At 33.0% G+C, this 22,876-nt stretch overlaps 1 protein-coding gene across 1 annotated transcript in view; it reads left to right on the forward strand.

Moving 5' to 3' along the window:
* The first annotated feature begins 551 nt into the window (after window positions 1-551).
* The window catches only part of LOC150107418 (gamma-aminobutyric acid receptor subunit beta-like), a 53,323-nt gene continuing 30,998 nt past the window's right edge, over window positions 552-22,876 (forward strand). The window contains exons 1-2 of the mRNA XM_090391844.1: window positions 552-562; window positions 11,902-12,005. Of these exons, the coding sequence (XP_090247970.1) occupies window positions 552-562; window positions 11,902-12,005 (115 nt within the window). The remainder of the gene's footprint in view (window positions 563-11,901; window positions 12,006-22,876) is intronic.

Below are 22,876 nucleotides of genomic sequence, written 5' to 3' on the forward strand. Positions count from 1 at the left end.
ACACACCGGGAGGTATAGGGCCAACCACCCTATTCTCGAGGTCGTTGTGAAGTCCACAGCTAAGAACCTTAATGGTTCGTGGAAGCTTAAGATAAGATTATTAATTTCTTAGGGTGTCGCACATATGAAATAATACCAACTAGATGATACTTTTTTATTGTGTTGAATTTTTGACTTCTTACATAATGAACCTTTTACAAATTTTTGATGCCTTTAACACAAATGTTTGTATTTATAAGTGAAAATCAGTGAGTGATGATGAAAGCAATAATAAAGAAAAAACTGAGCTACGCGGGGGGGGGGGTCGTGATGTAGAATCGATTCGACAAGGTCATCTATTTAAATGTAAAATATCATACTTTAAAAAGAAACCTTATATTACTTATCGGATATTTTTAACTCCTCAAAATTGAGATAACTTTGAGTTCTAAAATCCAGTGTTATTTTCGGAACTGATTATTCACACTGCATAGAAATTACTTTTTTCGAATTTTTAAATCTGAAATTTCAATGAATTTTTAAACAGACCAAGCTTTCCAAATTAGATTGGAATGAAGTCAAGGTAAGTTTAAATAACTTGTGTTAGTCATTTTGATTGCCTTTTATCTGATATGAAATCCGATATTGCACAAAAGAGACATAAAAGATTTGTGAAACGAATGCAATCTCCTTGCTTTTTTATTGGGGGTGGAGCATCAGAATTAGGACACGATTTACCAAACGATGGATTTCTTTTTTTTTGTCTTTACTGCAGTGTGAATGTATAAATAGTGTCTTCCTTTGATGATGATATAATCTGGCGTATCTAGCATATAATATATTTAAGTTTTCTCTGTTATAAAGAATTATTCAATATACTGAATAAGTGAAAAAGGTCATGATTGTTGCTATTTTCATATTGACTACCCATAGGAAAAGTTATAAGCGCTATTCCACATCAAGGGCCGAGAATATGAACCAACTAGCTATAAAATTATTATTTCAAATGATATGTTACGATTTAGCACCGTTGCTTCAGTGATGCAAAATGATGAACCGACAAAATTACGAATTCAAAAGTCTCGGATTTTCCTATAGCATAAATCCAACCATTTGTCAACTTCCGGAGAAATGCAATAATATATAGCAAGATTATAAATTACAGAATAAAATATATTCTTAACAATAAATCCAAATCCAATGCTTCCTCGTCATGAATAGTAACTTAATGTCGGATCGAACTACAAGCTAGTTATTTGGTCACATTGATGCATAACTATTATTTCATTAGGAGTGTGACCAGCTCGAGATGTTCGGTTGTAGTCGAATACTAAGCTATTGGGCGACCACATAATCTGTGATTTATTGTAATGGTTGTAATGGGAGGTCTAACCAATAAACATTGTGACTGATTTTCCTCCCTCAGATTACTTAATCCGCTTTCCCAGTGATATCGCATATCATGCGTCTGAACAATTCGTCATTTATTATTCGATGATTGTGACCATTACTGAAAGTCGGTACTCTGCTGCTAAACGTTGATATTCTTGATATTTGACAAGCAGACATAACATTTATGTGGTGAGGGTTTATACAAATATTGATTTGATATCAATTAAAAACTATTTTAATTCATAGATAATATAAGAATATAGGCTTTAAGAGTAATTTGTACAAGACCAAATTACAAACTATCATTTGTTTTTGGATGTTTCGTGGGAAGAAGAAAACCACCGTCTGCGGAATACAAAAGTGTATATCCGGTGGACTGAAATTCGTATATGACAATCCTGTGATAATAATTCACAATAAACCACAATGCTTCGATTTACTATACGAAAGCATTCTGCTTATTGGAGACCTGAATGGCTTGAAAATGTTTGAAAACATCAAAGTTTCCCTGATATTTAAATTATGGTGAGGAATTCCAGATTTCATCGACTGATATAAAACTCTACACTGATAAAATATCGAATTATGAACTACTTACCTAATATTATGTTAAGATATTGGCCTGTGTCACCGCCATTAGCTATCTAATGGTGCCGATATGGATTTCTGGCTACACAGTTTTCAGTACATCCTGATTGTCCCTGAATGGAGGCATGTATGGTTTATGTCTCACTGAATTTTCTAGAATATCAAATAGTTGTTCAGCTGGATTGCTATCTGATTAATTCACAGGAGATCGAAGATGAGTGATATCTTCCATGTGTTCTTGAAGCAATTCCTCAGCGGGAGGAATTGGGCCAGGGAGATGCCGTGGATGGAGGAAACTGTACACAAGGGAGCCCATTAACCTGTATAGTTTGCATCATAGGATGAGAGTACAATTGCATAGTGTAGTATCTCCGGCTCGCTATTTGCAAATGTAGCTACTGATTATGATTGTCTTCGGTGAGATGACTTTGTCTTGTCAAGCTTTGACTCCCAAACACCAGAAGCATAGCGGTATGCCTTTCTGAAGTTTTGTCAGCGGATAGTAGTTTCTCCTGTTTTGGGTATTCTGTGTATAATTTAATCACTGGGAGCCATTAGCAACTAACGGTTGATATTCGACCATGATGTTATTTTCGAACTCTATGATATTGTTACTTCTTCCTCCCCTCCCCACACAAAAACTCTTTTTTGATGGTTTATAAACATTCGAAAACCTTACCAGTAATGTTTGTTAAATGTTACCTAAACTATCTTTTTTAGCGCTGTTTACAGTTTACCGTAAAAAGATTGAAACCATGCGGAATTTTGTGTGGAATCTTTCAATTTCAGATAGTTTTATTAAATTATTGAACTAATCATTTTGGATGAAATCGTAAACCACTCTTGTAGTGTTTAGTGACGATGTATTTAAATAGTTTAAACTATTTAAATAGTTTAGACCGAAACAAAAAGACACTGTGGTCGAATTTGTACTATTTTGCAAGAACAGGTCAAGGAAATCATATAATACATGAGATATGAGGACATCATATGAGACAAATCCTAGATGTCTCATAATAATTGAGGGGGGATATTCACATAACTTCGATGAGGTCTAGTGATATATCTGAAGGGATGCAACCGCTACAATTTACAGATCTATATTTCAGACTATGCTAATATTACATTGGCTTCATGTCTCGTAAAATGCGACGGATAGTTTCGACATAAATCTGCACCCATGCATTGAGCCAGATATTGTCGCATTATTTAATTAATATCATGGGAAAGTAGTCATATTTCCTTGCTAACCCAGTTTCTTGGATCTCAATTCTTTCCCGCTGCTGAGATTTCTTCACATTTGCAGTCGTTAAACTTCTTTTTCTGGCACCCTAACATGAAAAATTCCCACTAACCAGTTCATAAAACCTACTGGAATGGGTGAAATAATTCATTATAGTTAAGTTTCTTCAATAAACTTTTAAAAGAGAGTGGCTGTGGACATTCTACTTTTATGTTAATTTCCTAATTTTTAATGATTTCTATTCAGCGTTTTCTGGCTTAAGAAAAAGGCTGATGAGTCACTAATCTTGTCCTACCATCTCACGATAATTCTGGTTTCTTGTGTCATATGATGGGTTTGGCATTTCCATTTTTTTTTTTTTTTGATATCGCATACGGGTTATTTTCTAGGCATTTGTTACTGACATAAATGGCCACCTCTTTATTTTACAGAACGATTTTCATGTGACCTCTACGCAGTTTCTCACTTTTATATACCGTTTTGGTTGGTGGAGTGGTTAGCGTATCCGATATCCTGCGAACAAGTCGGGGGGTTGAATCACGCCTTGGGTATGGTTGTTTGTATTTATTTTTAGGTGGGGAGATGAATTTAATTCACCTGATCGTTAGCCTTACTTATAAGTGGATTGATATTAAAAGCAGAGTTTTGCTTTTAAAATTAATATTCGTTTACTAGTTTTAGAACAAAAGAACAATGTTTAATTACGAAGTATCACAAATATTTTTCTCTTGAAATTTAAAAATCGAATACATTTTAAACTGTGTAGTGAGTTTTGTTGTTGAACATAGATTTCATCACTAAATTAGCGCTCAATAAACAGACAAAAACATTTCTTTTATTGAAAAAATTGGAAACGACAATTTACTATCTATTTAAAATATCACTTTCTACTTGACGTGTTTACATTTTAAGGAATAAAAAAAAATATTGTGTTTCGTTTGGGTCGCCTATTTTGTGATTTTGATTCACTGATTGTGCATTTTAAAATATGTTTCATTATTAAATCTCAAGGTAACAGTATATTATACTGCAATTTATGGGCCTGGTTGGCCGAGTGGTTATCGTACTCGCTCTCCAACCAACACGTCGCGGGCATGGATGTTTGTAATTGTCTTTAAGTGGGAGATGAATTGTATTGCCCGGTGAGAGACCACCTACCTGCTTATTGGAGGTCTGAAATGGCTTAAAATGTTCTATGTTTGGTCTCTACAGCACGGTTTCCGAATTATGTAAAATTACAAAAAAAAAAATCTTAATCCACTCACAGTACAAAATGTACTATAGATTTATAATAACCTTTCGTTGGTGGGAACCACACACAAAACATTAAATTAAAAGTTATTTCCACTCGACAGCAAAGATAAATGAACTATTCATCTTAGCTCTTATTGTAAAATCTTTTCGAATCTCAGAAGATTTACGATAGCTTTTTAATTGAAAACACGTTAACTGGTCTCTAAAAGAGGAGATACCAGAGTATCCTCAAAAAACCTGCGCTTCCCTTTCCCCAAAGCAAAACATATAAACCGGCCGAAGAACACACACACACACTTATTGGCAGTTATAATGACTACAGTTCAAAATGACTTTCCCAAGCTAGCGACCTGCTAAAGTGCTACGAATTAACCGTTTACGGATGGAAATTACAGAGGAATCAAGAGCAGAACTGGGCAGTACCAAACTTAGCAAAGAGTTATTTTTTTAAATATTGTCAGGGAGTAGTAAACGTACTGCTATCATTACAGAACTAACAATAAATTTAAAAAATAAACCATAAAGGTTTATGATGAACTGTGCTACTTTGTACATCCATGGAATAATTTCTTTGTGCTTAATAAGTAGCACTATATTATTAGAAATTATTAACAAAGATGATAAAAATTGAAATTGTTTGGTTCCAAGGAATTTTTTTCCAAAGCGTGATCTATGTTTTCTGTTTGAAACAATTGCTTGTTTAATACATATTTTATTTACTTATTTATCTATGTTATACTCTTTTAAGTTTTAATTAAATTTGTAAATTTAACTAATTTAATTTACATAAACAAACAAACTTAATGATTACTTTGAAATATTTCATAAATTTAAAAATCTCTTTTATGTGTTTAATTTTTTTTAAGATATTGCTTAAACACACGTTTAATCTTTAATAATAATTTTATATAAAAATTTATATCCGACGAAATGGATTGATTCAATCGACGTGAAATGCGGTCGATTGATTCATCCAATCCAATACCCTTGGAGGGTAATGGATGGCAATGCTGTAGCCAGTGAAGTTCTAACTGAGGCTTGGCTAATGCTGTTACCCTCCTGCCATGATCAGAGCTTTAATAGCTCAATAACACCTTATCCAGACACTGTCCTCTACAGATAACGGGGAATATGAAAAGCATTCTCGCTTCGCCCCTTTAAACTAGTCCTTATAAGGACTATATAAGGAATGGATTGATTCCAGAGGGTAACAGAAGGAAATGCTGTAGCCAATGAAGTTTTAACTGAGGCTAAGCTACGGCTATTATACCCCGCCATGACCAGAGTTTATAGCCCAATAACACCCTATCCTCTACAGATAACGGGGAATATGAAAAGAATGCTTGCTTTACCCATCTAGTCAAAAAAAAATGTTGTGTTAGAATAACATCATATAATAATGTTATTAACATCTTAATATAACATTAATAATAAACTGACAAATTGAAGCTTTCTTTTCTCTCCTTTTTTGTATCTCACTCTATGTTCTTTTTCTATTTCTTTCTTCTCTGCTGAACTCAGCGCCACCACAACAATGAGAAACTTGTAGCTCAAAAAATCTGAAAAGTCAAGATGTATGATTATTTGTTGTGCGATTTAAAAATAAATCATATTATTTACGATGATTGTACTTGTGTATCTAAACATAAATTTTATTTAAAAATAAATAATAATATTATATAATAAAATCAGGAATTATTATATATTTTTAAACGAATGGAAAAATTTGTTATTCTGTCGTCCATCAGTACAGTGGATGGGCTAAGGATCAGATACTCCCAGAAACCCTAAATTAGCATGGAACTTTCTTAAAGATTCACGGCACCTAATGAGCAGGATCAATGTAATATCTAAGTGAGAAATGAAACTCAATTCATCACCCACTTTACATACAAGGCATACACAAGAATCCCTGCCCGCAGCGAATGCGAATCCTCGACCTATCAGTGGGATAGCAGAGATGATTGTGGAATAGGAGTCGAAGTTGATATATTGTGAAATCTGGCCATTCTTTTTCGATGAGCTCATTGTCAGTAGTGAATCTTATTTAGCAATGCTTCAGAACCTTTTTATTCCCAAATTAAAAAAATTAAATCTTATGAATAAAAACCATTTTCCAACAGGATGGGGCACCCTGTCACTATGCGACACAGCTACGAAAGTTTATGGATGACGCTTTTGCAGACAGATGGATCAGTGCTCTTGCATGGCCACCTGACCTGACTCCGTTACACTTTTTCTTATGAGTTCACATCAAAATAGTTGTGTATGCTTCAAACTCTGCTTCGCTTGATGACCTTAAAACTAAAATTACAAACGCAATCAATGCAGTCACTGCTCAGCAACTACTAAACATTTTCCGGAACTTCGAAAATCACCTACATACACGAATCGCACAAGATGGCGGTCATGTTGAGCATTAATAAGAAACAAATCATTGTAGATAAAACTCAATTATAGACTCTTTAAGTTATCTACCCTATATATATAAAATGATAAGCCTTTATATGTCACGTTTTTTGAAACGTTTTTTAAAACTCAGGGGCTACTCTGAGTTTCGAGTCTTCAAAATTCGAGTCATCAGAATTCAAGGAGAACCGGCCTACCAGTCCGGAACTCGGGGAGTTGGACGCCGTAGGCGCCTAGTTATATACTATAAAACTGTAGCTTTTATAATGTTGGACCTATTAAAGTTTAAAACTGCACTAAGAATTAAGGGACTCCCTGCATATGGAAAATTTCTGGAGGTGGTATAGAAATAAAATTAGACATTAAATATATGAAATAGATTTTATGTATATTGAAAAATAAACTTGTGGATTATAAAATTATATTATATTTTCATGATAGCAGAAAATTCAGCGCATAAAAGTAGTAATCTTCAAAAAAAAAACCTTCAAACACTCCACATGGATGCACGGAATTCAGGTAATATAGAAATTAATCAGTCCAATGACTAAACTACACGATACCACTCGTTTATGATGTCTTCCCTTCTAAGGTCAGTATCTTATGTTTATTAAAAAATTTGTGAAAAATTTTCAAATGAAAATTTTTCCATTTTCATTTGAAATCCATTTACGATATAGAAAATTATCTTTTGAAAGCCAGCAAAAGACTTTTCTGCTTAATTAATAAATATGGATTGTTCGGAAATTTTTACAAAACTCTAGTCAGAGCTGAGTTAATAAGCTTCATGAAAAGAAAAGAATATTTCCGTTATACTTAAAGTCACGCAGTAGCTGTTTGCACGTAAAAGTCCATGCCACCCTACCAGAATTCCACAGTATCACAGTTTTCATTTTTCCGGTTATCTACAGAGGTATCTTAGAATTTCATTACTGCTCAGTATCTGTTATAGAACTTTAAGGTGATTTGAAGTCAACTTCCAAAAAATGGTTAAATGACTGATGTTTAAGACACATAGTTTAATATACAACTCTATTAAATTAAAATTTAATAAAATTTTATAAAATATTAATTCATGTTCTTTTAAAACTTTCATTTTATAAGTATAATTACGATAATCATCTAAAATGTAAATAATGTTGGTGTAGTTCAGTTTATTATGATTTTAAAGATTTGGATTTATGTTTATGTTATGTGTTTAGTGTAATAAACTACTAAATGAAATTATATCGATGACATTTAATTTTATAGATATAATGTAATTTTATAATGAACTATATGTTCATTATAAATGTATATTAAATTATTATTACAAATTAAGTTTTTTTTTTCAAACACAAAATAAGTACATTTGAAAAAAAGCAACAGCTTTGTTGTATGCAATTTGCGCATGCTGTTTATTAATTCATTATATGTAATGCTGATTTTTTTATACTAAAGCAATTTCGACTTCTGTATTCTTAATACATTTTAGGAAGACTTTCATTATATTTGATAGATTGTTTAAATTAAAATCTATAGTTTTTAAATGCTAGTTTCATAATTTAAAACGTGAATGGGCCTCAGCAGTTTTTGATTTTGATTCATTATTCCATGGGCCATTGATGTTTTACTCTACAAAGATAATATTAAACAAGCAGACATTGCATTGCCTAACTTGAAAGCGAAATGCAGTACAGAAATGCCAGAAAATCTGTCTATAGATTCTTTTGATCATCTCTCTCTCTATCCCTCTATATGTGTCTGTGTTTCTTATTTACTGGCATCATTCTTGTCTGTCATGTTTTTTTTTTTTATCTCCACTCCAAAGTGTTTTATGTGGAGGTTCTGAGAGTCTTAATATAGGAATGCGATCTTATTTCGAGAATAAAGAGAATGGCTTAAAAATGGAATGCGTCTATTTTAATTTTTATTAAACATTGAATATATTTTTACGAAAATTTATTTTACAATATCATTTAATATGCTTAAATATTTATCTAATAAAAATAATCGGATAACTTTAAATGGAAAGCAGAAACATCCCCCTCTTACATCAACTAGAAAAATCTTTAAAAAATAAAAAACATAAGATTTCTTATTTAAAAAACTGAAACATAAGGGCTATGATAAAGTCAATAGCTTAATCCTACAACAAATTCAAGTTTTACTAGATTTTAAGATCGAATAAATTGTTTTATTTTCTATTTGGTACATTTCATTCAGACTTCAGGTTTCAATAATAATGATTCAGTTAGATTACAATCTATTATCCTACAGATCGTAATTTATATGTTAAACCATCTCGAAATGACATTTTTTCGGTGAAATATTATATTTTAGGAGTATATAAAACCCCCTAATATAAGTAACCCGAACCACACTCTATCCTAAAACAACATTATCGCACATGATATACGAACCTCATACGTAGACTCTACGACATGTTCTATAATTCCAAATAAGAAAAACCTTAAGGCTTTGAGTACCGATTAAAATTACAGTGTTTTTATTCAGTCGAAGGAGGCGATGTATTTTAGCTATGGCAAATCCGAAGTTATCTTAGAAACAAAACTAATTCAAAACCAGGATTACTCCCATTAATTACCTATAAAAGATTCACACCATAAAATAATATTATGTTTAATCAATAAGATATCTTTCCGGATTTAAACCCGGATATAAAGGTAATAAAGTTGTCATGAAAGTTTTAAATTTAAGTAGCTATTCAAGATTGATTTTTATTTGAACTGTAGGGTGCGAATGTTTTCAAATATTTTATAATGCTACTAGTTTTTCTCTTGTCTATATAAAACTTTCGAAATTCTAAAGATAATTTCCATCTTTTATGATGAAAGAAGAATTAAATTTCCTCAAACAATTGGCAGAATATTTCTTCTCGAAGATAGATAAATTAATCACTCCCACACACTCTACCGTAAATTGCGTCATATAATAATCCCATCATATATAATAAATTCCTATTTTCGGCGGCAAAACGACTGCGTAGAACTAGTAATAGGGTAGCTTTAAACTTTTTATATAATTTCAACACATAAAAGATCACAGAACCAAACACAGCAGTATGAAATGTATAAAAAAGTAGTTAAAGGAAGAAACCCACTTGCGGAAGACACTTTCAGAAAATAGATGGTGCATGGAATGAATGAAAAAGAAGTCTAACAAGTTGATTAAGAAAATTTGATACGTAAACGTCTATGCCAGATCTGGAATAAGGAAGCTGAGTGCTGTTCTTTCAGTCATCTCGAAAACAATGAGAGAAGTGAAAAATATGCCACTGTCATTTTTTTTTCTTTTGGACGGGCAACCAAAAAGTTGCTTCCACGTTATCAGGTAGATTCCAAACATTTTTTAACACTTCACTTTTTAAAGTCTGAGTGTTTTCCTATGATAAAGTTTACATCTAAAATGCCATACTCTGGCAATTTTTACTTGTGGCACTCCAGATATGCCATTTTTCCCTTCAACTGCTTCGGACACTTCTTCGAGAGCCATTCAGATAGTGGTCGGAGTTTTGCGTGTAGTGGGGAGGCCAACCAGAACTGATACAGCAATTTGTACCAATAATTACTAATAGAAAATGCTTCGATGTCTCTTCTCTTTTCAGACTAATCTTGATTAGAAGGAGAAATGATCGAAGGTGAGCCACCCAAATAGCGCTCATCTTCTTAAATGATGTTTAATCTTTAGAAATAAAGAATCAAAGAGGGATAGATATTAGAATTCATTAGATATTAAACTATATATTAGAATTTGCTTCCTGGAAGCAAATTAATAACACAAAGTGTTTCAAAGAAATTTTGTATGAGGCAGTGTGGTTCATAAAGAAGGATGCAAGATTTACCCTTCTGTAACGGGAAATGTTAAATTTTCTAATGATGCACACATGCTGCTTTTTTACCCAACGAATTGTTGTTGAAATTGCCAGTTAAGACCACTTCAAGTCTCCAGTCAGTAAGACAGTTGCGTTTCACTGGGAAACGAAAGTCATCCACCGGTATAATTAATGTTTCCTCCAGCTAGAGAGCGATGCCTTTACGTTGTCTAAACATTTTAAATACTGTGAATGCAGTTTAGATTAATTCACTAACTTGATTTCATTTACATCATGCTCAACCCTCTTTAAATGCATTTTTCATAAATTTTGGAAAACTACTACCGAAATGGAAGTAGAAGTCAGTTTAAATCCAGTCTTCATCCATATTAGTGTTATAAGACAAATGCAAAGCAGATGAATTTATTGGCATTCAGAGGAAAGAGGATGAGGAAAAAAAAAGAACGAAAACGCAGATGACTTCATTATATATCAAAACGATTTAAGGACTGAATTACGCAGGTTTAAATATTAAAATAGTGATCACTGTGGCATACATTTCACGATGTTTTTTCTCAATTTTTCCAACTCATAACCACATTGTTCAAATGCGTTATTTAGTAGCTTTCATGGACATCAACAATAATCAAAATTTTAAATATTGGAAAATCTGAATAAGTTAGAAACATTTAGAAAATTTAAATTTTAAAGTGATTTACATTTTTATGGCACCAATTTCGTTCCGTTTTTTTTAACATTTCGACTATTTCACTACACACCATCAATAATTCCAAATGTCCTACTTTCCACTCTCTGCGATTTTCACCTGTTTCAAACAACCGATAAATTTTTAGCCTGCTACCTTTTCCGTAAATGTGGGACAGAACTGCTAGTGAAATATGACGTCATTCTGAGCATGCGTATCTCAGAGAATTACAGTTTCTTCTTTTCCTAAACGAGGAATTTCCGGAGGATGTGGCACCAGTTGAGAATCTTGACGCTTCGGCAAAGAGAAATCAGAAATGATATCAAACGCTGTGTTTTCATTCCTGTACGTTCTCGGTATCGCTGTGTCTGGGTAAGTATCGATATTCGTCCTTCTGTTCTCTTTGTGGCCGTAGTTGAGATCCCTAAGTCAACGGTGTCCATTTGTGTGTTAGCATCGCTATTATAGCTTATGTACGTAGGCATGTTTTCCCTCACACATTTCCCCTGCTTACAGGTTCTGTCACAGTCCCAAGTCCAGGGACCAACTAGATAATGTTACTGACATTTTGAAGACGATTTTAGACGGATATGATATTCGACTTCGTCCAAATTTTGGAGGTAAGAATTAATTTTATATATATTGCGCTAACATATTAGTTTATAATGTAATTAATATTAATTTATCTTAGATAAATAAACGAATAAATAATCGAAGTTTACGATTTCAAAAGGAAAAAAAATAAGAGAAACTGGATAATAAAACGCAATAGAAACGTCTATGAATTATAACCAAGGTCGCTGCTAGTGCCAAATTAGACGCTACCTTTTAGCCGAGTTGTTATCGGCAGCAGGAAGCGATCGATGTCGGCTCCAATATGGAGACACCGGTACACCAAGCACACAGCGCAGGAATGCATTCACTATCGCTATTAGACACGCAGAAAAAAATCTTTGGTAATATGGAAGCGTTCTCGAGCCGTTTATGTAGGTCAAAACAATCGAAAATTTATAGAATTTATAAAGTCAGTATGTAGTTTAATGTAAATAGGTCGTTCGTTGATACCTGTTCGTATATAGGTGAATTACATAGCTACGGATTGTTTTTATGGCTATCAAATGCACTCTAAACAATATATATATATATATATATATATATATATATATATATATATATAATCAACAAAACTCAAAGAAACTGAAAGTCATTATTCCTTGCCTTGCAAATAAAATACACCATATTTTCTCCTAGATAGTACATTTTTAAAATGATTGTTAGCAAATCCATGTACCATGTATACCATGTACGTATGTGTATTGTAAGGCACATCCTTCTTTACGAAAATAACTCCATTTTTATTCCTTGTTGTAAAAGAATGAATAAATTATTATTTTTTTCTCGTAGCTAATAAATTACTAAATTTGTGTTTTTGCAACAGATAAGGAATCATTAAATTCTATTGGTAGCCAAACCACATTACATGAAACTACAATGAATATTAAATTTGATGTTAACACAATGAATCTTTGATCTACAATGAATTTTTTGCATTGCAGATTTGTCTAGTAACTGATTTGATTGCTGGATAACGATTTATTAAATTTATTCGTAGTAAAATTACATCGAGTACATTGTGTACTCGGCGACTCAATAATAACTACGTGACTAATGATTAATAGACAATTATGATCTGGACATAAGAATTATCTTTTAATTGTCATCATAAAAGTTTTATGATGATGAGAGAAAAAATGAAGGTTTGGATTTTTTTATTGTTTATATACCTTTATATACTTCAGATACACATTATGAATTTCAACAGTTGAGTTTTAATGCTTCGTCTGTTGCTTGGTTTGTTTCATATCAAATGTCTAAAATACATGGTTGTCTTCAAGAAACTTGACAAAACTGCTTTGTTTGAATTTGATAAAGCTTAATAGCAGCAAAAGGAAGCCACAAAGAGCAGCAAACAGAAAGGGAGAACATATGGTAACATAGCGTTTGAAAATAGCTAGGAAATATAATGGTGTGTGCGTGCTGGTGTAAAGCTCATATTCAAATGTAGTGAAGTATTAAACATAGAGGATATCTTAAAGAGTGGAGAAATAGTCGTTTGAGGAAACAACTGCAATGTTTAGTTATAAGAAAATAAGAAGTGTTACAGAAAAAAGGAATATAAGGAAACACATCGAAGTGATCTTCATTAGGATTCAATGATAGACAGATCAGACTAGTTAGATAATATTAAGAAGAAAAATCACAACGAGAAATCAGTGTGGTAAAAAAAAAAGTAAAGAAATATTTTCCTGATCTTTCTCCCATTTAACCGTTACTGTTTATACGGGGAGATAAAACAATAATGAACTAAACAAGAATGATGAACAGAAAGGTAGTAAAAATGGATAAATTGGAGTGATCCGAGAAAATCTGTTAAAACAAAGATGTCATTATATATAGGAAATAAATTTTAAAACTTAATTTATATTTATAAATTATATCTAAAGAAAGTTCAAAAACAATTTAAAATTGATTTGAATGCTTCTTAATGAAATCTTCAAGTCAGTTTACATGGAAATTGTTATCCCAACTGAATTCTTCATTGCGATCTTACACTGACTTTACGATGACGTTTTATGATGATGAAGGTATTATGATAATAATCTGATATTATGGTAACTATAATTTGCAATGCTTCCTTTGTGATTGTCAGATATTGTTCTTTCATTATTGCTCCGTATAATCTTACTCTGGATATGCACGGATATTCGTTGTATGTGCTATTTTTCAATAGCGTTCTTGATAATAAGGACATAATTAGATTCTCTCTTTCTATCTTGTTCGTAGATAGTATAACAGAATGCCTTTTGGCTGGAAATAACTGGGTTCGAATCCCATCTAGTATTCGACAAAGCTTAATAAAATATTTTCATCTGAGGGTGAGTTAGTCCGTCTCATATGGCACTGAAAGAATTTTCCTTCAAGAAATCCCGGTGTTTCTTCTCACAGAAGAACACATGTAATTAATAGACGTAATGCACTGACCTCACACCCTTATATAATTAGGACATAACTTCAGATAGTTAATTTATAAAACAACAACATTATTGAAGTAAACTAGAGGTATGCATGTTTTGTTTTGATTCTTGTACAGCCGGCAGCATATTCGGATGAAAAAAATTCTTGAATCGAATGAATACCTTCAGTTGAAAAGTGTACCCCGTTGTTTCATGGGAAAGTAGCAAGGAGTTTCCTTTCAGAGATGTGCGTATCTTTATCTTTCCGATAAATAAATAAGTCAGACCGAGAAAAAAGGCAATGGCTACACAAACATTCGACTGATCACTAGTTTTCTAGGCGTATTACTGAACGACACCGACGAGGGTTGCTTTCTATGATTAACTGATGTGAAGAAAACACGCTTTCTGTTAATAATACTTTGAAGATGAAACTCACTTACAATAAGAATATTTGCGTAATTTTTGTTTTCATTTTCTTGTTCTATCCTGCTCATTTTTTATATAAAAACCAACATTCAAATGGTCATTTCTGAACTTTCTACAGTAAAACAAGAATTTCATTATTAAAATTCCTCTGTTCAGGAAACTAAGCTTCAGTTTCAAAAAAATATCACTATTTATTCGTTTATGAAAGCAGCATCACTAATATCTTAACTCAGAGTAGACTCTTATGCAATGACCTGAGGTGAAGCCAAACCAGTGAAAAGGAAGTTCCACCCATCTATCATCATTTATATTTTTTATTCTGAGTAGATTTGGTGCAGCAGTTTCACATTTTGCGTGAAACTGCTGCAGCAAATTGCTGATTTTCCTGAACATAAATACGAGTGACTGATTCAATACTCGTAATAATAATAATAATAATAATAATAATAATAATAATAATAATAATAATAATAATAATAATAATAATAATAATAATAATAAATAATAATAATAATAATAATAAGTTATCACAATTGTTTTTGTTGCTCTTCTTAAGTTTATTTAACTAAATGAACTGAATGGACAATATCTATCAATAAACGAAGTTGCGTAAAAGCGGCTTGAAAATTTTTTACCACAGATTTTTAATTAAATGTTGAAAGTTACATTCCATTAAGTGATGGTATAAATGTTTATTCATTAGTTTTGTGTATTTAGAGTAGGGTTGGAAAGAGAACCACAAGCTGCTCAAATCTTTGTATAGACAGTTGATCTATTTGTTAACTGGTCTTATACAGTTAAGATAGCTATTACAATAAAATAGGACAGAAGAGATATTTAACTAGGAATAGCTATAGAACCGAACTTCGTACAATAATAAACAAAACCCTTACATATTCCAAAAAGTTTACATCAGCATGAAAGCAACAGTATTCGAATAGATTGTCAATGATGCTAGTCGGAAATTGCACATATATTATCTAGGTGTTTGAATCAATCATGTTGCACAGATGTACGATTCAATCCAGAAGGATGTTTTCACTGAATAACTTTGGCAAAGATGATGCATCCACACAGCTGTACGCTTAGAGGCTAGAAAAATTATCTTTATCGAGAGAGCTAACTTCACGAGTGGTTTTATTATACTGATATCCGAAAGCTAACGAAGAATTACATTTTTTACCTATATATGAAAATAATTTCATATCTAGAGTCAAACGCGGGCATAAATTTACTGCCAGCATACTAATACATTTTATTACACAAAAATGTGTTATAAATTTCGTACAAATTGAATTGCAATACGTTTTTGGCACAAGCTCCAAATTTCCTAAGGCCGCAGTTAAGTAATTAATGCACAGTGCTTACAGAAAATTATGTGGAGAGACATTTCAGTATGGAATGTCCACCCCAAACTGCGATGTAGCTCTCGCAACGTTGTATCATACTTAGAACGAAGTGATTCAGGAGTTCTTGAGGCAAACTGACTCACTCACTCCTACTTTCGAGAAGGAAAAGGCCTTGTTTGTTTTGCATGCATCTCCCTATTGCGTCCCAAACGTGTTCTATGGGTTGAGATTTGGGCAGCGCGTTGGCCGCTCAATTCTATTAATATTCTCGTTCTCCAGAAGTAACTCCATTGATCGTGTACAATGTGGTGTGACATTTACATCCAATAAAATGAATTTTTCGCCTACAGCACCAAGGAACAATCGAACATGACATTGCTGAACTTCTTTGCAATATCGTTCACCAGTCATAATAATTTTCCTACCACTTTTAGCTCGGTGCGTCCATTAAGCATAATGCCTTCCCACACCATGACCCCAGCATCGCCGTATCTAACCCTTTCAAGAACATTCTCGCGATGGTAACCAGTACCACTTTCATGCCAGATCAAGTGTCGTCTAGAATCGGAGATAAAAGTAAAACGATCCTCATCTGTAAAGCCCATTGGTGTCTTCTCCAATTTTTATGGATGCACCACCACCACTGAAAGCGTGCTTTACGATGATTACAGGCCTCCTAGCGTATAGGCCTACTTTTCGCAGACGTCTTGTCACAGTTTATCAAAATATCCGCATGTCTATGCTTGAATTCAGCCAACTTGAAAGCTGACCTGCGGTGTTGGTTCGACTACATGTAGCTGTTATAACCAAAAATCTGTCTTCATGCTCCGTAGTAGAGTGAGGGCAACCTCTTAACAAAAGTGTGGAACGCATTCAATTGGTTTTGAAACGCTAATAAGAGCCTGGATACAACGCTATATGAGATTCCAAACTCCCTGGAAATATCAGTAATTCTGAGAACTTATCCAAGCTTTCCAATATTTCTTCCCTGCATGAAATTATCCAGATGATATCTTTGAGATATTACAAGGCATCCAAATTTGCGACTTTATTCCTTCACGAAAAGAGCTTATTTCAAACCCAATACGCTTAGCGCAACCGTTTGCTTTTTATCCTGTTGAGTGCTACCACGTGACCCCCTTTGTGCGCGATTCGAAATTTTGAATGTGTACGCTTTTACTCGAAATAGTCAGTTATACAATTTTCCACAGGGGTGATTTGTCTGAATTTGCGATTGTAATCTTCAGAACTAGTGTTCTTCCTAAGGTTTTTGGACACCAGCTTGTATTTTTTCTATAAAGTATAATATATAAAACACAAATCTGACTTCAAAACATACTTTAGCATATTTAGCATAAATTCGTTCAAGTTTTTTTCATCTCTATGTCTGTGAATAAAAACGATTTTTCGATTCCAATTTGGTATTTTATGTCAAATTTCCTAATAATTGTAAAGTACATCCCCGGGAAGATGATTTTTTTCCTTTATTTTTCTTTCCTTCCTTCTTACTTGGTGGTGAAAAAGCCTTTTAATTTTGATTCCCTTTTTGTCAGGACTTAAATATATTTAATCATAACCGGTTGATTTACAGATTACAGATTCTCCTTTAGCGCCGTTTGATCTAAAAATAACTCAAAGTTTATAAATTTTCACTTATGTAATCATTTTTCCTTCGCTGTGTTTCCATGAATTTATCACTGGAGTCCTTCGTTTCTGTACATTCATTATTAGTACAGGAGTGTTAGGAACTGCACTGATATAATGTCGATATTTCGTTGGCCATACTTTCTGTGAAGCAACTGATTGCTTTAGAGTAGATTCCTATCCTATCCTCATCCGTCTAGGACGGGTGAGTCCCCCCTTCCTAATGAATGGTTACTAGCATATTAATGCAGCCGGTTCGCCACTCCTCTGCTGCATCCGTGTGTGTTCACGGGGCCGGTTTGCCTACTTTCAGGATGAAAATCCCCAGATAAACTGGAAGGGGGGGTACCCCTAATGTCCACCCCCAAAACCGGTTAACATGGCTATGGCTGAGGAAGATCCTTAAGCTCCTTACGTCGTCGATGGGAATCGAACCTAGGACACTCCTTCCCCAGGCAATAACTTGGTTATAACAGTAAAATGTAGTCGACCCAACACCGTAGGTCAGCTTGCATGTTGACTGAATTTAAGCACAGACATGCGGATATTTTGGTTGCGAAGCGCATAACTACTAGGCTAACCGCGCGGACTTCAGAGTAGACTGCATCTTAGATAATTTTACATTTGGCATGTGGGACCATGTTGTCTTTGGTTTTTCGTATGAAATTTCTAATTGTCGAGTCCGAAAAACTAACACAAATTATCTGCTATAATAGTAATGGAATAATATGGACGTATATTTGTTGCTTTGTATACTGATCATAAATGCCTGCGTGAAAATTTATGCCAGGCCTTGGAACAGCAACCTACTAATTTCGTAACAAGGAAGTAGTTAAAAATTAAATGAAGTTCATGGATCTTCAAATTTACTACTAAGCGGATAAGTATCGATGCATTTGTTTTTATTCTAGGGACAGATGCATTCATATCAAAACAGTACACAAATAAATACTTAAGATATAAATACGAGTATATAGTAACACTTACCTTTCAAGTTTTGTATGGAAATATCAATTATTTAATATGTCCTGTTTTAAATAACACAAACAAATAACGCAGTTCGTATCTCTACAAAATGACATAATCGAAGGAGAAAGTGATACACACCTAACATTCGAGTGAGAAATATTCGTGTTACGACCCCATAATACGTGATACCGAAGTCACTCTCTCTCTCTATTCAAAATTAAGCTAAAGTCCAAAGCTAAAAATTATTTAGTTCTTCATCGCATGAATAACAAAATACTGGACATGAGTAACAGAGATTAATTTTACATGATTTAAACACAAACCTTATTATTATTATTAATTTGTCAAAGTAAATAAGCTTTCTTTATTTACGTTAACATGGAATTCCACTCACGATAGGAGTTTGTTGAGAAACACTAGTATAGAACTCGGTCGGAAAAGTAACACTTCGAATCAAGATTTAAAGAAGACATTATAATACCCTAAATCATATGGCTAAATATATAGAACGACTTTGTAACAGACAGAATTTAGAAATGTTGGAAATCCATTCCAATTCCTTGGTACGAGTCCTGTGATTAGGAATAAATATTTTTATTCTTACGACCAATGATCAGTCTCCGAATGATAGACAGAAACAATATTCTGAAAATAGAAATTATCCACCGTTAAAACTTCTTACAGAAAGTTATTGTTAATTCTTGTACACTTTCACCAATCTGTTTAAGATATCGGAGTAGGATAAACAGTTTATTCAATATTTATTACTTAAAACGTTCTGTGATTTGCGAAATATTATTTTAATTTTTAAGAAAAGCACAAACTCTTTTTGATGATACAGAAAATTTAAGCCTACATGTGTTCTACCAACATCCACAGCGTACTCTCGCTGAAATAAAGACCTGTATGTTGTTCGATGTTTTGAGAAAATGTACCCTAGATATATATTCTTAGAAAATACACATAATCCTTCTATTATGACTGCAAATGATTTTTAATGGCTTTGCTATCCTGTTTTTGCTGAAGGTGAACTCAGAAAGAAAGTCAAATCATCAAACCATACACTATCTGAAATATTTCTGCTACATTTGTGGATGCTTTATTGTATAGTGGACAGTACATCTGCCCTACAACCCATCAAAGGTCTGCATTCCGATTTGGAATGGATACTTCAGTATATCTTGAGGTGGTCCAGATTAGCTTAATTGCCCCCATGGTGGACCACTACTTCGATTATTGAACAATTGAGCTATGTCTGGTGAAACCTTTATCAAATGGACTAATAAAAGTCGAATATACAGACGCTTGGGCAGCGCCCATGTCTTTTAAGTAGTCCATATTAAGGCAACTTGGGGATGCGAGGATTGTATTCTTGTAAATTATGAGGTCGACTTACGAAACTTTCATAGTTTCTGCAAACATCTGGCTTTGAAATAATGTTGGGTTTAATATACACTTTGTTTATGTAATTTTATATCGCCGAAATGAAGCCCTTTGGCTCTTTCTTTTAGTAATTAACTGTGATTGTTCTTTTAAGCAAAGCTACAGTATTATCTAACTCTCAGTATTTAAATATACTTTGTATTTAAAGTACAATTTGTAACATTTTTGTCTACGTTAATTACTTCAAGCATTAAAGTGTCTTGTAGAACTTTCAAAAATCGTTTCCAAGAAGTTGAAAATGTCTTTGTTACTTGGACTTATCCATCCATTTATATAATTTAATTGCAGGCGTGAAAACAGAGTTTGTTTCATCTAATCAAAAGGAAAATATAAAAAAAGAAAAACAAATTCCTATGCAGACCTAGTAACCCAAGAAAATATGATATTCTTGACATTTAATGTAAGAGAAGAATGTAAACCGTTTGCGAAAAATAATATACAGTGGAGAGAAAGCATACTGTTTGTGCTTAAGATATTCAATACTTAATCACAAAGTTATTTATACCATTTATAAATGTCGATGTTTTTGAACAGATTTTGCACGTTGCGAATTTGAATTAAATCGAAAATTTTATACTAATAGATATATATTTGATATAATATAATAATTCATATTAAAAAGGCTTTGTGAGAGAGTTTTTGATATTATTAATGTACTGGAAATGATGTGTTATGAGAATCAAGAAGCGGTCTTCAGAAGTGAAGATATTCATAATTGCTATATTTCCATAGGCCTTCATAAAATCTTACATAAAATGTCAAAGAAATTTAATTAAAAATTAAAAACCAGAACGAAAATAGTAGCTTTTTTGTGCTCTATTGAACATTTAGCCTCTGTAAGTGAAGTTAAATGATCTGATTTCAGATTGCAGTCGCAAGTATTTATTATTGTTATTATTAGACCTCCATGGAGTAAAGAGACTCATCGCGAGAGGTCCCACTTACAAATACGTAACTATCATATCTCGACTTAAATGTATTCACTGTCTCTGTACTCACCACATTTCCAGGCAATGCATCCAATAACTTACCACTGTCCATGCAAAAAAATCTACTCTTCATCCCCTTGTTCAACCCTCCTTATAGAGCTTCCAGGGATGATCTGTCTTGTTCTTTCCCTGTCTCCAGACATTTTATGAAAAATCTCCTCTACATTAATTTTGTAATTAAGTATGTGTAGACGTAAGTGGATAGAAGGAGTAGGTGGACGCGATCATGACCTCCTCACCCCCTCCTCCTCCTTCTATCCACTAGGCTCTCTAATTTGCATCCTCTCAATCTAGTCTCATACTCCACATTTCAGAGACCAGAAACCAACTTCGTCAATCGTCTCTGAATGATCGACACCCTTACATCCTCTGATTTACCTATCCGAAATTTTTCTTCCACTAAACACACAAATAAACCAGCCTAAGAACGTTTACAGTCGAGTCGATAGGCACAATCCATTTCAAGTTGTATAAAGAAAACTCCATCATAGTAAATAATATTCATGTTTATAAATAATTACCAACAATATATATAAATATCTCCTTAGCTGCAACAAATTAGTAAATCTTCCTTTCCATCTGAATTTTAATTAATGACAGCGAATTCAAAATGAAATATAAAAAACAAATCTGATTATGTTTGATCATTCAACTAAAATGGTCAGTGTTTCAAACGTTAAACTTTTCTAAATTCTTATTATTAAAGCCGATATTCCAATAATTTACCTACATGAAGGTTGAATAGAAGGAAAAGGTGTATTAATATTCTATAAAATATTTCATATACCAAAACGGTAGCAATTCTTAAAATGTAATAACAATTTTTAACTAATAATGTGCGTTAATGATTAATAATATTAAAGAGATAAATATAAAAAAAGTGTGGAAAAATACTAACTCTCATTGCCTATTAAGCATTATATTACCAATGCTGTGGCGTTGTCAGAATGCAAAATTAACCACGCGTACGCACGCACGCACGCACACGCACACACACACACACACACACACGCACACACACACACACACACACACACACACACACACACACACACACACACACACACACACACACACACACACACACACACACACACACACACACACACACACACACACACACACACACACACACACACACACACACACACAAATACAATCTTCATTACGATAGTTCTAGTTTTGCAGGATTCGTGTCTTCATATCTGGCAAAAACAATCTTGGCATTACAGAATATATGTTCTAAATCTTTGACTATATATTCTGGATATGAATAAACTCATACTTTTCCTCTGATGCTATTCTTCTCACCAGTTTTATCATTTTTAACTCGTATTTTGCAAAATAATTTTAATAAAATCATGGTTTTCTTCATAGATCATACGCTTTGAAAACAGATTTAAAAGAATGAAATATATACTGATTTTTTATTGATTTCCTATTTCGCATTAATATATTTAATATATGATATTTATTTTAGACATACCTATTATTCCTCCATAAAGTAATATCTTAAGTATATGTGTGGGGGAGATATTGAATCTAGGGAATGTATACTAGCAATGAAGAAATACCACTGAAGAGCGTAGTATATTATATTTCGTACCCAAAAGTGCGTACCAAATGTCCTGTGAACTATTTAATTTATGTCTGG

The sequence above is a fragment of the Typopeltis vanoorti genome, chromosome 4 (assembly GCF_054136105.1).
Source record: "Typopeltis vanoorti isolate ZY-2024b chromosome 4, IOZ_Tvanoo_1.0, whole genome shotgun sequence".
In the NCBI taxonomy this organism is placed as follows: Eukaryota; Metazoa; Arthropoda; class Arachnida; order Uropygi; family Thelyphonidae; genus Typopeltis; species Typopeltis vanoorti.